The 16,141-nt window shown below is 43.5% G+C and overlaps 1 protein-coding gene across 1 annotated transcript in view; it reads left to right on the forward strand.

Moving 5' to 3' along the window:
- Positions 1–16,141, forward strand: part of Polq (DNA polymerase theta) — a 73,412-nt gene that overhangs the window by 36,165 nt on the left and 21,106 nt on the right. Inside the window, exons 11-14 of the mRNA XM_005344958.2 lie at positions 3,335–6,375; positions 8,100–8,243; positions 9,683–9,879; positions 12,817–13,057. Coding sequence (XP_005345015.1) covers positions 3,335–6,375; positions 8,100–8,243; positions 9,683–9,879; positions 12,817–13,057 — 3,623 coding nt within the window. The remainder of the gene's footprint in view (positions 1–3,334; positions 6,376–8,099; positions 8,244–9,682; positions 9,880–12,816; positions 13,058–16,141) is intronic.

Consider the following 16,141-nt stretch of genomic DNA (forward strand, 5'->3'; position numbering starts at 1 on the left):
TCTCTCTCTCTGCATACAGACAGTATGTAAAGCTCTTAGCTTTTGCTCTGGTGCCATGTGTATCACCGTGCTCCCCACATGATAATAATGGACTAAACTGAAACTGTGCGCAAGCCCTAATTAAATTTTTCCCATGTGAGAGTTGTTCTGGTCATGGTGTTTCTTTACAGCCATGGAACAGGAACAGGGACTAAGACAGTTATGTAATGAGCCAGGTTTCTGGTTTCAGTGCATGGCTCTTTTGGGAGTTAATGTCGTCTAGAAGGATACTTCTGAGCTGGTGACGGATACAAATGCTGTAGAGCCTTAGCTGTGGCAGTCTCTCATATAATTTTTTTTAACCAGTGTTCAGTTGTCAATATCTATATATTGTATAGTAGTCTGTCTCAACTGTCTTTCTTCTAAACCCATAGGGTTTAGTGTGTGAGTTTGCAGTGCATGATGTTTTTAAGGAATACGTATGGGTTGTTATAGAAATTTACAGCCTTTTTATTTCATTTAGGGCATTACACAAAGTTGTGTTTACTTTAAGTAATTTAGGGGTATATTTTCAAACTTTTTAGTAACATAGTTTATATTTGTAAACCAATGTATTTTAATTTTCCTTGACAATGTCATATCAGCTAGGGCTTTGGTTGCTCTTGTGATATGAGCTATTGCATAGCTGTGGTACTTACAGGACTGACTTTCAATCCACTGTGCATTGCCACTGTGCTTAGTGAGTGACCAGCTGATAGTCCTCATTGCTGTCACCTTTAGCAGCCCTCTCCAGTTCTTCAGTTAACTAACTCTGCCTTTCTCTTCTCACGCTATAGGCCAAGCCAGTTCTTTATTCATTAACCAATAAAAGCAACACATAGACAGAAGAACCTCCCACACCATATGGGTGTTTTGCTTGCATGTTTGTCTGTGTACCACATTCATTAAGTGCCCACAGAAGTCAGAAAAGTGTGTTGGATCCCCTAGAACTGGAGTTACAGATTGTGAGCTGCCATGTGGTTTCTGGGAATTGAGCCTGGGTACTCTGAAAGAGCAGCTATATTTACTCTTTAGTAGTTTTATTTTAAAGAAAACAAACTATCTTTTTCATTACACATACCAATCCAATTCTCACTCCTTCCCCTCCTCCCATCCCCTTCACCTACCCCTGCCACCTCCCATCCACTCCACAGAGAGGGCAAGGCGCACTGCCCTGGGGAAGGTCCAAGGCCCTCTCCACTCTATCCAGGCTGAGCAAGGTACCCATCCAAAGAGAATAGGTTCCCAAAAAACCAATACAAGCAGTAGGAACAAATCCTGGTGCCTCTGCCAGTGGCCCCCAGTCTGCCCCAGCCATGCACCTGTCAACCACCTTCAGAGAGACTAGTTTGAATCTATGCTTGTTCTTTCTCAGTCCAGCTGCTGTTGGTGAGCTCCCATTAGCTCAGGCAGACTGTTTCAGTGGGTGTCCCCGTCATGGTCTTGACCTCTTTGCTCATATTCTTACTCCTCCCATTTTTCAACTGGACTTTGAGAGCTCAGTCCAGTGCTCCAATGCGAATCTCTGCCTTTGTTTTCATCAGCTGTTGGATGAAGGTTCTATGATGATATTTAAGATAGTCATCAGTCTGACTACAGGGCAAGGCCAGTTCCAGCACCGTTTCCTCTATTGCTTAGGATCTTAGCTGGGGTTATACTTGTGGATTCCTGGGAATTTCTCTAGAGCCAGGTTTCTTGCTAACCCCACAATGGCTCCCTCAATCAAGAGATCTCTTTCCTTGCTTTCATCTCTTTCCTTCTTCCATCTCAACTATCCCATTCCCTCAAGTTTTCCTCGTCCCTCCCCTTCTCCCCTCTTCTTCCCCTTCCACCCTCCCTTCTCACTCATCCCCCATGTTCCCAATTTTGTCAGGAGATCTTGTCTATTTTGACTTTCCAGATGGATCTATGTATGTTTTTCTTAGGGTTCACCTTGTTACTTAGCTTCTCTAGGATCATGAACTATAGGCTCATTATCCTTACAACATCCTTAGCTATCAGGGAAATGCAAATCAAAACAACTCTGAGATACCATCTTATACCTGTTAGAATGGCTAAGATAAAAAACACCAATGACAGTTTATGCTGGAGAGGATGTGGAGTAAGGGGAACACTCATCCATTGATGATGGGAATGCAAACTTGTACAGCCACTTTGGAAATCAGTATGGCAGTTTCTTAGAAAACTGGGAATCAACCTACCTTAGAATCCAGCAATACAACTTTTGGGCATATACCCAAAAGATGCTCAATCATACTACAAAAGTGTCTGTTCAACTATGTTCATAGAAGCATTATTTATAATAGCGAAAACCTGGAAATAACCTAGATGCCCTCAATTGAAGAATGGATAAAGAAAATGTGACACATTTACACATTAGAGTACTACTCAGTGGTAAAAAACAATGACATCTTGAAATTTGCATGCAAATAGATGGAATTAGAAAACACTATCCTGAGTGAGGTAACCCAGACCCAAAAAGATGAACATGGGATGTACTCACTCAAAAGTAGATATTAGCTATAGTGCTTACTCTTAACTGTTGAGCCATCTCTCCAACTTTGACCCTCAGTTTTTAAGGCTTTGCCTCCATCTGTCTGTATATCTCTCCCTCTCTTGAAAGACCCTCGGAGAGGACCTTCCCTCCGACGAAGACCCAGAACTCAGGACACTCTGGGACCACAGGATGCAATTAGGAAGAGGTTTATTAGGTAAACACAGGTACCTGCGGGCGGCAAAGTCTTTCGGAGGACTTGCGCGCCTGCAGACTGGGAGGTCTTTTTATAGGCAAAAGCAAATTAAAGAAGCAAATGCGTGGTTATTGGTCGGTTGGAATGAGGCAAGGGGCATAAGTGGTTCTTCCTTTCCCAGCACAGATGTATGGCAACAGATATCCTGCTTTGCAGCAACCAGGGGCCCTGACCTCACTCTGCACTTACATTTGTTCCTCAAAAGCCTTGTAAAGTGACGTTACAGCAGCTAAGCTGGCATCTTTCATAGGGGGAATTGTTTCTTTTGTGAACTGCTGATATTCTAAGTTTGGCACATGTGCCGACTATAGGCATCCTGTTTCCCTAAGCAAACGGGATGTTCTCATGAGAGCCGGCTAGCTGCAGGTCCTGAACATCTTTCAAACAAACAGGGCGTTCTCACGGGAGTATGCTAGCTGGGGTTTTGAGGGGGGGTCTGTAGGGTCTTTCACTCTCTCTTGCTGTGCTGACATTTCATTTTCCTGAACCAGATCAGATAGAACGTGTTAGAGGTCTGAGTGTGAATCAGTGCATTAATTTCCCCTTTTTCTCATGTCCTTGAATAGTGCCCGAAAGGCAGTGGATGAAGAAGAGGAAGCTGCTGAAGAACGTCGCACTATGCAAACCATTTGGGTGACTGGCAGAAAGGGTTTATCTGCAAGGGAAGCAGCAGCCTTAATAGTGGAAGAAGCCAAAATGATTCTGCAGCAGGACTTAATTGAAATGGGAGTACAGTGGGATCCAAGTTCACCCTTGAGTTCTAGCACACACTCACCCAGCAGTAGTGAGTCAGAAGTAAAGGAATGCACATTCAAATCCCAAGCTAAGAGTGCTCATAAAAAGCTGACCTCAAATAATCGAAATAGCATGAGAGCAAGTGAGTCTAGTGGTAAACACTCACTAGACACAGCACAAGGCTTAGACTCTCTCTGCTCGTTCCAGAGGGATCACGGGCATCGGTCACAATCCATTTGCAGGGTGAGAAAACGGACTTCTTTGGGTATAAAAAAAGAAAAGCTTCGGATGTCTGTGAGTGAAGGAGAACCAAGCACTAGGGATGTTATTCAAACTTTCTCTTTGGAGAAAAAAAGAAAAGCTGCTTTGAGTCCTAGTTCTGAGCAGATGAACACCAATTTTCCATCTTGTAGAGACAGAAAGTATCGAAAAAAATCTTTGGGCAGTAGTCCAGTGCACGACTCTGGGGCTGATCATCTTAGGGATGATTTCCAGGCACAGACTATGTCTAGATCTACTCTATGTGAAGACCTGTTTTCCTTAGACAAGTGGAATGTGGAACTTAGAAATCCAGGCCTACTTAGAAAAAATGTATCTTTTTGTGCCAAGGAAAAATACAACAAAGCCTCATTCCCTTTACAAATGCAGCAGCCTTGCTTAAGGAAAAAACCAGAAAGTGATGGTGCTGTGGAGCATTCCCTTGCAGGATCTCAGAGGAAAAGTGTGACTGGTGCTGCTAGCAGTGGAAGAGGATTGGCTGATACTGAGACAGGAAAGCTAGATGAGGCACTCATAGAGAACGGTGCAAAAAGCCAGAATGTTTCTGTGAAACTCCGTGACACCCACCCAGTTAGCCATTGCCTGGAAAATCAGTGTGACAAACAGACAAACACTTGCACCAAACAGAAAACATTACTAGAGAGACATGTGTCCTATGAAGCAGTTAATCATATGGGCAGAGACTCGAGTGATGTTGTGACTCGCAAATGTGAAAGTATAAAGCTTAATAGTAAAGAAGATGAGTCAAATTACTGTCAGGCATTGGGAAATAACACGGGCAGAACTGAGGCACCTACTGGATTACTGCAGTCATCTGCGGAACTCGGACAAGCAGGTGGCCAGCGTGAGCATCTTGTAAGTTCTGGAGTACAAGAAAAAACAGATGCTTACACAACAAATAAAAGTGAACGTAATCATGTTTCTAACCTAGCCACCTGTGACTTTGGAGACAGCTTCTACCTGGATACTCAGTCAGAGAAAATCATTGATCAGGCGGCAGCCGAACATGCCAAGCAGGGAGCAAAGGTGGTAGGGGTCACAGAGACGGGCCCTGGCTCTCGGAACTCAGAGTGCTGTTTTCGGGATGAGGGTCACAGTACTCCAAGTGAACAGCATTCTCCAGGAGCAGCTAACACAGACCATTTGGACACTAAGAGTGTGGCGACCGTGAAAGAAAACCCTGGAAAGGGCATTGATAGACTAACTCCAGCAAGCCTCATCTTCCATTCTTCCCCACAGGGGGAATGTGGCCCTTGCTTTAAAGAGAACGAGCAGTCTGTCACTGACTCCCAGTTAAACAGTTTTCTTCAAGGTTTTGAAACACAAGAAATGGTTAAACCAGTCCTACCTCTGGCTTCTCCAATGGGAACTCCTACTGGTTTGGAGGAAGAAAGTCTGCCTGAAACCAGTTTGAATATGAGTGACAGTATACTATTTGACAGTTTTGGTGAAGATGGCTTAGTAAAAGGACAGTCACCTGATGTACAGGCAAAGCAGCCCCTCCTTTCTGAAAGGACAGCAAACCATTTCAGCAATTCCCTGGGCCCAGGAGAAGAGCTGGCCATGAAGGCAAATGTGAGCGGACGTCAGGGTATTCCCCAGCCGGTGACTTGCTCCAGCGGTGAGTCTATTATATTTTCAGAGATGGATTCTACTCAGATGATTGAAGCCTTGGACAATATGGCTCCTTTTCGTGCTCAAGAGAATTGTAGCTCAGTAGCCTTTAAAACGTTAGAACTTGGTGATTCTGCAGTGCTGGGCACTGAGTGTCCCCAAGGAGAAGTGGTCAGAGGAGATGGAAACGAGAGGACCCAGAAGTCCAAACCCACTGGGACAAATATAGAGAATTCATTCACGTGGTCAGGATCATCGTTTGACTTAAGTCCAGAACTGCAAAGGGTTTTAGACAAAGTGTCTAGTCCTCTAGAAAACGAAAGGCCCAGATTAACACATGCAGACCTGTCTTGCTTTGAGGAAAATGGCATCGAGTTAAATGTGAGACAGGACATGACTTCACATCTGGAGACCATTCAAGTTCAGAGAACTTCTCTTTTCCCCAATAATGAAGTTAAAAGCAGGCTCGAGGGGGTAGGGAATGAGGCCAGGCATGGTGTGGCCTTATCTCCCTCAGCGTGTAAAGAAAGTGCCCCAGCTGATGACAATGGCCTCATTCCTCCCACACCCATTCTTGCTTCTGCTTCTAAGCTGGCATTTCCAGAGATCCTTGGAGCATCTGTGAACCGGCAGGAGGCTGGCAGTGTTTTTCTGCCAGGTCATTGTTTGTTTGGTTCGCCTTCAGATATTCACAACCACGATTTAAGTCAAGAGTGTAAAGCCAGCGTCAAGGAGGACAGTTCTGTTGGGGACACAAGTTTTCCTCTGCAGTTCTCTCAGGATGGGCCACACTTAACTCCAGCCTCATGCAGCCCGGAAAGCTTGGCCATAATCGATGTAGCGAGTGACCAGACTCTGTTTCAAACATTTGTAAAGGAGTGGGGATGCCAAAAGCGCTTTTCCATCTGTCTGGCTTGTGAGAAGATTAGAAGTTCGACATCTTCCAAAACCTCTACCATAGGGGGAAGGTTGAAGCAAGGTAAGGATCTTTAAAATTTTAATTTTTCTGCATTGCTGGTTTGAGATCTAAATTTTAAATTTTAGATATTATATATAATTTACTCAAATTGAATAAATATATCTATTTAATCATCTTATAGGTGGATATATGTGTAGTTTTTATTTGGCTCAGTTATTAATAGTTATTAATAATGCCCTCCATTATAAGAGGTCTGTGTAGCATGTTTTAAATTTATAAAGATAATATATGTTTTGGATGGTATCACACTTTTGAAGTACTTTAATTTACAATTGTTTTTTATTAGTCATTAATGCTTACAAATAAAAGTACATAGCAGATGGGTACTGTAAATCTATCTCACAAAGTACTTAGATGAACTTCCCAGGAATTGTCTCGAGTGTTAGTGCTCTTGATGAACTTGTACTGAAATCCTGGTTCCAAGTCCTTACAGAGCCTCCTAGGGTTCCAGAGTTGAACCTTTGGTCAAATGATGCCATGAACATTTTGTCCTGTGACTGGGGAGTAGCCACAGTCAGTTTGTCAGTCTGTTGTGGAAATCGGAGGTTTGATAGATTTCATAAAACGGTGTTTATGTTTGTCAGTAAGGTGCTACTGTTAGTCTGACCTTCCGTTCCTGGAGCATGTGCATCAATGGTAGATTCTATGTGCTCTTAGTGTATAGCATTTCCTATTCCCAACCCATCAAGCATAAAATTTAGCCATGTTCTAGTCCAGGCTTCTTATGGAGGCATAAATTCACTTAATAAGTATGTATTGGCTCCCTATGTTCCAGTATCTTCCAAGTATTCAGATTGTGATTGTAAATTAAATTGATTGGTTTTTTTTAAAGTTAAGTAGATGTTAATTTAGAAAAAAATGTTGGCTATAAATACAAAAGTTATACTTGTTTACAATAATAATCTTGCTGCCTTTGATTAAGAATCGGTGAATTTGCTATAAAATTTTGTGTCTGTGTCCATATAGTCTTTATTTGTTATAGAACTTGAAAACATCTTTTTCCACCCAGTGGTTTCTCTTCAGTCCTTATAGACCTATTAGTTAAGCTTTGGTGCTTTGTTTGCATGGCCATAGGTATCTTAATTGATGTGAAATGTGAAAAGCTTACGCACACCTGCAAGTGATCACCCAAATAATTCGTCTTTACAATGACAGGGTTTTTGCCCAGTAAGTATTGTGCTGGCTAGTGTTTTGTCATCTTGACATAAGCTAGAGTTATCTGGGAAACAGAACTTCAGTTGAGAAAAAACAAACAAAAAAACCTGTCTCTCTCATATTGCCTCTAGGCAAGTCTGTAGGGCATTTTCTTGGTTAATGATTGATGTGGGAAGGCCTAGCCCACTGGGCCATTCCCTCTCTAGGAAGGTGTTCTTTCTTTTCTCCAGCTCCTGCTGTTAGTTTCTGCTCTGCCTTCCCCTGGCTGTAGGCCATAAGCAGTAAGCTGAAGCTAGCCTTTTCCTTCCTCCAGTCACACGTTGTCACGTAACTAGGACAAACAGCTTGTTTTCTTGTTGTTCTGCCTGTTTGGGGAACACAGTCTAGCATATAGCCCAGTCTGGCATTGAGTTTATAATCATCTTGCCTCTGCTTCCCAAGTGCTGAGATTGTAAAGTGTGTGCCACCATGATGGGTGAAGTAAAGGCTTTGGTTATCACAGTTTTAGTAGATTACTTGATGCCTGAATGTTGGAGATCTTGTGACAGTTTTACCTCGGATTCATTTAGTCAGCTCCCCTCAGGAAACCCCTGGTGAAGATGACGGCTTTCCTGTCCATGGCTCTGACGGCATTGTGGTCGTTGGGCTAGCAGTCTGCTGGGGTGGAAAGGACGCCTACTATCTGTCACTGCAGAAGGAGCAAAAGGATTCCGGTAAGGCATTGGCACTGGGCTAAGCCACATATGCACTATGATGTCTGTTAAGGCAATTGCTTTTTTAAATTATTTGAGAATAATTTTCTGATATTGTATAGACTTTATTTTTAGGATTAAAATATTAAGAGAATAGCAAATATATGCATAATCACATATATTAATTAGAGTGGATGCCTCTTTTCCTCCCTTTATCCCTCTGTTGGGTCCAAAGTAGGCTACAGAAATGGCAGTGTTACTGCCAATGTCCTAAATGACAGTTTGGACTCAGCTCAGGCTGGACTCTGGGTAAGCAAAAACCTAAATTCAGCATTCCTCAGAAATCTTGGGTTTCTGTTTGTCAGGAAAAGCCAGTACTTCCTTATCTGCCCCCTACAGCCACCTGTCTCTGGCAGTGGACATCTGGTTGCAATTGACTCAAAGAAGCCTACAGCTAGCAAAACCTCCACACTAGTTTCCAGGCTGCTTTGGCCACCACCCCACCTCTTGCTACTCTTAAATCCCAGGCTGTTCTCCCCCTCCCCCCCGCACCCCCGCGCATTCCCTTAAAACTGGCAAACCTTTTCCTACTTTGTTCTCAGCCCCTAGTAGACAGCCTAGCAGTCTGAATTCCCAGTAAACCTTTGTGTCCACAGAGTGGTCGGGTTGGTGGTTTCACTGTGCCCTTGCTTACACCCTCCTTCTGTTTCTCCTTTCTTGTGGTGTTGAGGACTGAACTTAGAGCCCTATACCTGCTAGACAAGTGTTCTTCCCTGGAGCCATGCCCACAAACCAGAATAAATGCTTTTAGAAACAACCTCTTTGCACCGTACTGCCTGCTACAGGAGGCCATTAACAAGGGGCTATAGCAGTTTCTTCTTGGTCTTTTCCTGTTCTTGGGTCTGGGGTTCATCCAGGGCCAGTGCTGAGCTAGAGAACATGGTTGCTGAGTTATGGGCTGTTGGAGGCGTCTTTGACAGGGAAGGATACAATCTAGAAATACCTTGGGACTGATTACATATCCGCTCCTTGGCTATTTGAATAGTAAGGATGGCACACGGCGTCCTCCTTAGTGAGATCCTTCCACTTTCTTTGTAGAGCAGTGTGTTGGCTGAGTAGCCACTTGAACTTCTTTTATTTTTGATACAACATTATATGTCTCGCCTTAATTTCTAAAGCGGCTACCTTTCTTGAACTTTGTTCTGAAAATAAATTTTATTGTTAGAAATCTTGGAACTTAGAATCTTTACCCACATAATGAAGTAGAATATTATAAATCTAGTCTGAACCACCATGTTTAGATTATGAAGTACTTCATCACGTAGTTGCGATGACCTGAACACACAGGTGTTTGGAATCAGGTCCTTGGATTCCTGACTCTTCTCAGTCTTTCCACTAAAGACTACTGCTTCAAATGAATGAGTCTAATTTCTTCATTAAGACTTTGTTTCTCTTCCAAGAAATTAGTCCCAGTTTGGCCCCGCCTCCTCTGGATGCAACACTGACTCTGGGAGAGAGGATGGAGTGCCTTCAATCCTGCTTGCAAAATAAATCTGACAAAGAGCGCACTGTTGTCACCTATGACTTCATCCAGAGCTACAAGGTTCTCCTCCTGTCCTGTGGCATCTCCCTGGAACTCAGCTATGAAGACCCTAAGGTTCTGTCTTATCTGTGACTTTATATACTGCAGCGTCCTTAATGCTTAGATCACTCTGCATGTCCTTAGCCTCAACAGTTTAATGTAACATTTTCAAACAAGACACTTCTCATCCACCCAGAATATATCACTGTGTTCCAAATGCCTGTGGGTAAATGCAGAAATATCACAAATTCTAAGCGTTAAAGGTTGTGTTCTTCCTCAAACATTAAAAAGAGGAACTTTAGTTTTAGTTATAAGTTAAGAAGTTTTATACCACAGTAAATTAGAAGTGAACTATGGACTGCTAGGTTTAAGAGTACAATACAAGGGTTTTCAGCTATTGTAAGGGTATAGGAGAGTATAGAAGTGTGGAATAAGATATCAAAAGGGAGTGCTCTTAGTGAAAGATTTATGGCTGCACAACCCTGGCAGGTCCCCTGTCTCCCCTGGGAGACAGATACGTCATGTAGAGAGGGCTTGGGTATAGAGTTTATTTAGTGGGTATTGGGAACAGTATAAGAGGACAGGGTTATAGAGGGGAGGGGAGAAGAGGAGAGAGAGAAGGGGGGACAGAGAAAGAGGAAAGAGAAGAAAGAAGCAGGAAGGAGAAAAGGTAGGGATGGGCGGAGCTTGTCTCTTAAAAGGGACAGGTACCCAGGTGACAGGGAAGGTCAGCAGAATGATAACACTTAGGGCTTAGAGTCCAATAGCATCACTAGTTCCTGAGAACAGTTTTGCACAAGATCAAAGTGGGATGTTCCTTTACGATGCTGAGACGTCAAGGAGGGATAGCTTACATTAATTACCCATAGTATACATTTGATACTTCAGCGCCTTACTGAGATTACTTAAAGATACACCATGTCTTCCCATGTGTTGCTAACAAATGCATGAACTATACAGAGTGGAGTTGAAAATTATACTATTTTGACAGTTATTAGCAAAATGTCAAATAGGATATTTCTTTTAGAATTTTAGCTTTTAATTTCTCCCATTTAATTTTATGTTGTCTATAGGCTTGCTATAAATTGTCTTTATTATGTGTAGATATAACCCTTGTATCCCTAGTCTCTCCAGGACTTTTATTATGAAGGGGTGTTGGATTTTGTAAAAGACTTTTCAGCATCTGATGAAATGATCATGTGTTTTTTTTTCCCTTTCATTTTATTTATATGGTAGATTGCATTTACTGATTTTTGTATGTGAAATCATCCCTATAATCCCTACATCTCTGGGATGAAGGCTACTTGATCATGGATAAATCTTCTTGATCTGTTCTTCTATTAGGTTTGCCAGTATTTTATCGAGTATTTTTGCATCTATGTTCATAAAGGAAATTCTCTTTGTTGAGTCTTTATGTGGTTTGGGTATCATAGTAACTGTGGCTTCATAAATGAATAAATAAAGCAATGTTCCTGCTTTCTATTTTGTGGAATAATTTGAAGAATATTGGCATTGATTCTTCTTTGAGGCAGGACTTCACTCTGTAGCCCAGGCTAACACACCATTGTTAGGTATATCTTAAGAGGAACCTCTCTGCTGACACAAATAATTCCAACCAGACCAAATTAAACCGAATCAATAAATGCAGTGCTCCTGGATGGCCAGGAGAGGGAAGGGGGAACCACGTGAAACCTGAGACCAGTGTTCTTTTCCTCAGCCAAGGCCTAAATAGCCTGAGAGAGTAGTTCTGGCCCTCCCTGGGGAGGGGTCAGGGCTTGGCAGGCTTCCTGGAGGTGGAGTCTGGACCATGGCATCTCCCAGGGGGAGGGGCTTAGGATGGACGCCAGGGACTGGGGTGACACTTCCAATCATCCCAGAGTCCTTGGATATAGGGTGTCAGGGGCCTGGGGTCTCACTTTTGACCAAACAACCTTGTAGTCTAGGCTAGCCTCATATACATAGCGTTCTTTCTGCCTCGGCCTCCCAGTGCTAAGACTGCTTCTGTCAGCCACCATTTCATGTTCAAAATTTCATTCTAAACATGCAGAAGAAACAACTGAGTCCCCAGAATTATTAGAAAGATTCAGAGAGCTAGATTTGCTTATTATAAATCCAGTTCGTGATTTGTTAGACCTAGTAATAGAAACTACAGGCATCCTAGCCTCATGTGGAAACTAACAATAACACTCAAATGGCCACTAGTTCTGGTGAGATACCTCCCCTTCAGAGGAAGGGCTACTGGTACTCTGGATGCTATCTGTTTGAGTGTGTGTGGTGTACGTGCATACGAAGGTCAGAGGTCAGCCTCAATTGTCATTCCTCAGGAGTTTTCCACCTTGTTTGTGACATTTAGGTAGACAGGTTGGCGCTGAGATTCCATGCGATACCACCACTCTGAGCTGTTTCCGTGTGTCCTGGAGACTGAGCTCTGGTCCTCATGCCTGCAGAGCGAACACTTTACCAGTGTGTTTACCAGTTATCAGCTCCCTCCCAGCCCCTGGAAACTAACTTTCCTTGGTAAAACATGTATGCACCACTTTTGATGTTCTATGGTGATGCACGCCTTTAATCCCAACCCTCAGGAGACAGAGGCAGGTGATCTCTGTGAGTCTGAAACCAACCTGGTCAACAGAGTGAGCTCCAGGACAGCCAGAGCTACACAGAGAAGCCCTGTCTTGAAAAGCAAACAAACAAACAAAAAGAACTAAGTAAACCTAAAACCACAGAAGCACATCTTTGTTATGTAGCTTAATTTGAATCAGTCAGAGTAGAGAAACCTTCATCTCCATTCCTAGACACCTGCCTTCGTTTAACTGAGAGGTCTGTGGCACCCAGGCTGCTGCAGGACAGGCCAGCCCGAGCCCTGCAGGGGTGGAAGGAAGGACCACTAAGTGGTGTTAAGTGGAAATGCAGTAAATTACAGCGAGCTTTTTGTCTTCTCGTTTTAATGTAAAAATGCAAAAGTGGCTTTGAAGAAAATGAAGCAAACTATCTAATTGCTGTCTCATTCAGGTGGCGTGCTGGCTCCTCGATCCAGATTCTAAGGAGCCGACTCTTCAGAGCATAGTGACCAGTTTTCTCCCCCAGGAGCTCCCGCTCCTAGAAGGAATAGAGACTGGCCAAGGAATTCAGAGCCTGGGGCTAAATGTGAACACGGAACATTCTGGGCGGTACAGAGCGTCTGTGGAATCCATTCTCATCTTCAACTGCATGAATCAACTCAACTCTTTGTTGCAGAAGGAAAAGCTTCACGGTAAAAGCAGCAGGGTTCATGGCATTTTATGTTACAGCCTGGGATAATAGATACATATCATTAGCCACGTTTTGGTCACAGGTGGATAAATTACACATTTTTGCAAATCCTCTGTGTTACCTACTGAGGAAGCCAGCAAACCTGGGGTTTTGTTTGTTTCCTTTCCCCTGTGAAAAGCCAGATAGTAAATACTTTTGACTTGGAGACTTCATGGTGTTTGTCACAAGTCCTCAGTCTGACGCTGATCACTAGAGGAGCCATGGGCGTGTCAAATGCTGTGCTGTCTTTTAATAATTTACTTGCAAAGCATGCACTCGGTGCTCATTCCTCTTAACTTGCTGGCCCCTGGCCTTCTCATGATTAGAATTGGTGGCACCATATTCAGTTGGTGACAATTATATATTTGAGTTTTATCAGATGATTCTATCCCTATAACAGATCTTTCATATAATTTAAAATGGAACCATTTTCTTTTTAGAGCTATTAATGGTTTCTTTAGCAAAGGAAACCATTTTCCTTTTCTTTCATGGTACCATGGATTTGTTGAGAAGTCTGCTGGTCCAGGATAGACTTGGTGATTTGAGAGAGTATAACAACTGATAAATAATGAAGACGGTGAAGGATCAAAGTTGTCTTCATCATGAGGAAATGATATCGTGGGATCTTTGCCTGATCCATAGATAGCCAGAAAGAGCAGAACAATGTGCTGAATATGTATGGCTTGAGTTGGGGCTGCCTCACTTACTAGACAGGAGCCTACACCAAGCTGCATGTCTGGTTCTTAGGAAGTTGCTGTAAAGATCAATGAGGCACATTACATACTTATTATTACACTTGTTGCTATGGTTATTTTACCCCTGCTACAAAACCTCTCATTCTCCCAGGACTATAGGGCAGGATTATAGAGACTAAGTCCACACTGACTTGTATGTTCATAAAGGATGTTCTTTTGGGGTGATATCCGTTAGCAGCTCCTGTGTAGACAGGAGCTTTTTCATTTTAACCTCAGCCTCTTTAAGCCAGTGTATGCTGGTCAAGGAGAGGAAGACTGGCCGCTGTGCCCTGACAGTGCTCCTGCATTGTACTCAGTGATGGTGGATCACAGCTCCTGTGCCCAGGGCACAGGAAGTGACCAGAGAGTCTGTCATTTTCACTGACATCTCAAGATCATGCTAGGATCTTGATCTGTAATTTTTAGGTATTTATTAACTATTTGAATTATGAACAAGGCATGGAGGCACTTGCTCTGATCCCAAACACTTGGAAGTCTGAAGTAGGAGGGTTTGGATTTTGAGGCCAGGCTGAAGTAATGAGCTACATGGTGAGTTTGAGTCTATCCTGAGCAAAATAGTGAGATCTTGTCTCAAAAAATTCAGGGATCAGGTGGACTCATGCCAAAAGCAAGCGTGTGGCAGGAAGATGTGAGAGAAGATGCGGAGCAGTTAGGGCACTGTGAAGAAAGGCAGAACTGAGGATGAGGAATAGCCTCACATGAGAAGCCTGCACTGCCACCTGAGTCCATGGTGATGTCCGGGCCTTCACTGCTGCCCAGGGCCTTGTCTAGGTCCATGATCCTACTGCAACCCAGTGGCTTGTGTTACCTCCTAAGGCTGTGCAGCTGTCTGTGGTCTGTACTACAGCCCAAAGCCATGTTGGTGTTCGAGGGCCTTGCTGAGGCTCTGTCCCTCACTAGCTAGGGTGGTGCAAGCAGTGCTGGTAAAGTGGGCGTGGAGACCTGGCACTCCCCTCTCCTGGCCAGCGGGAAAGTTGGCCCTGGTGGCCCTGATGGGCTGAACAGTTCAGCTATCACCCAGATCCAAGCTTTGGAGGGTCCACCCCAACATCTTCGGCACCTGTAAGATGCTAGAGTGTGTGAAGGGGTGGGTGCTGAGCATCCGTAGCCACAGACTCTCCATGACTCTAGGTGACAGCAGGTATCTGAGGGTCGCTACGAAGGTCCAGTATTGATGGTGTAGCAGAGGCCTTGCACTAGACTAATGACTCATTGCAATGAGGGTGCGCAAGTAAAACTGGGCACGCCGCAGCTTCCAGTGCCAGCAAGATGCGGGAAAGACGGAGGAGTGGAGCGGTACCCACGCAGAAGGCTGTGGTTGATAGAGGAGCAGGTCATTGCCCAGAGGGGTCAGAGAGATGGTTTTGTTTGTTTGGTTGTTTTTTTTTCTTACTTTTTTTATTTATTTGGGGTGAGGAGGTTATAAGAGTGGAAGGTAGATATGGAAGGACTTGGAAATGAGTGGGATTGGGGTACATGACGTGAAATTCCTGAAGATTCAATTAAAAATTATGTTTAAAAAATCCAAGGACTAAAAAAAAAAAAAAAAAAAAATTAAAAAATCCAAGGACTGTGGTCCAGTGGTGGCGTGCTTTCCTTGCATCTGCTCCAGAATTTATCGGCAATTCTTAGGACTATTCTAGACGTAGAGGCAATTTATTATCTACGAGAAAACAAAAAATCCAAGAAGACTCTAAATTCATTTTTTTTACTTTGATCATTTAAATGTACCCTAAAAGTGCCTTATTCCTATGTAGTTTAAAAAGTAGATGGTAGGGAGTGTCACGTGTGTTTTATACAATGTTAAGGTGTTCCCAGTTATAGGACCTATGGAATTGAAGGACCTTGAGAAAAGGGAGGATTTGGGAGGCAATGTGGGAAGCTATTAAAGTTTGTTTATAAATGATTGATTATTTTGGGGCTAGAGATGGCTCTGAGGTTAAGAGTGTTTGCTACTCTTGCAGAAGACCTGAGTTCAATTCCCAGCCCCACATCAGGTGACTCATGAACCTGTAACTCCAGCTCTAGGGAGTTTTCTTCTGGTCTTAGGACACTTTGCAGTCACCCGCACATACCTGCAGGTACCCACACACAGATAATTCAGTCACCTGCACATACCTGCAGATACCCCCCCCCACACACACACACACACAGACACACAGATAATTCAGTCACCCGCACATACCTGCAGGTACCCACACACAGACACACAGATAATTCAGTCACCCGCACATACCTGCAGGTACCCCCCACACACACACAGACACACAGATAATTCAGTCACCCGCACA

This window comes from Microtus ochrogaster, chromosome 2 (genome assembly GCF_000317375.1).
Source record: "Microtus ochrogaster isolate Prairie Vole_2 chromosome 2, MicOch1.0, whole genome shotgun sequence".
NCBI lineage: Eukaryota > Metazoa > Chordata > Mammalia > Rodentia > Cricetidae > Microtus > Microtus ochrogaster.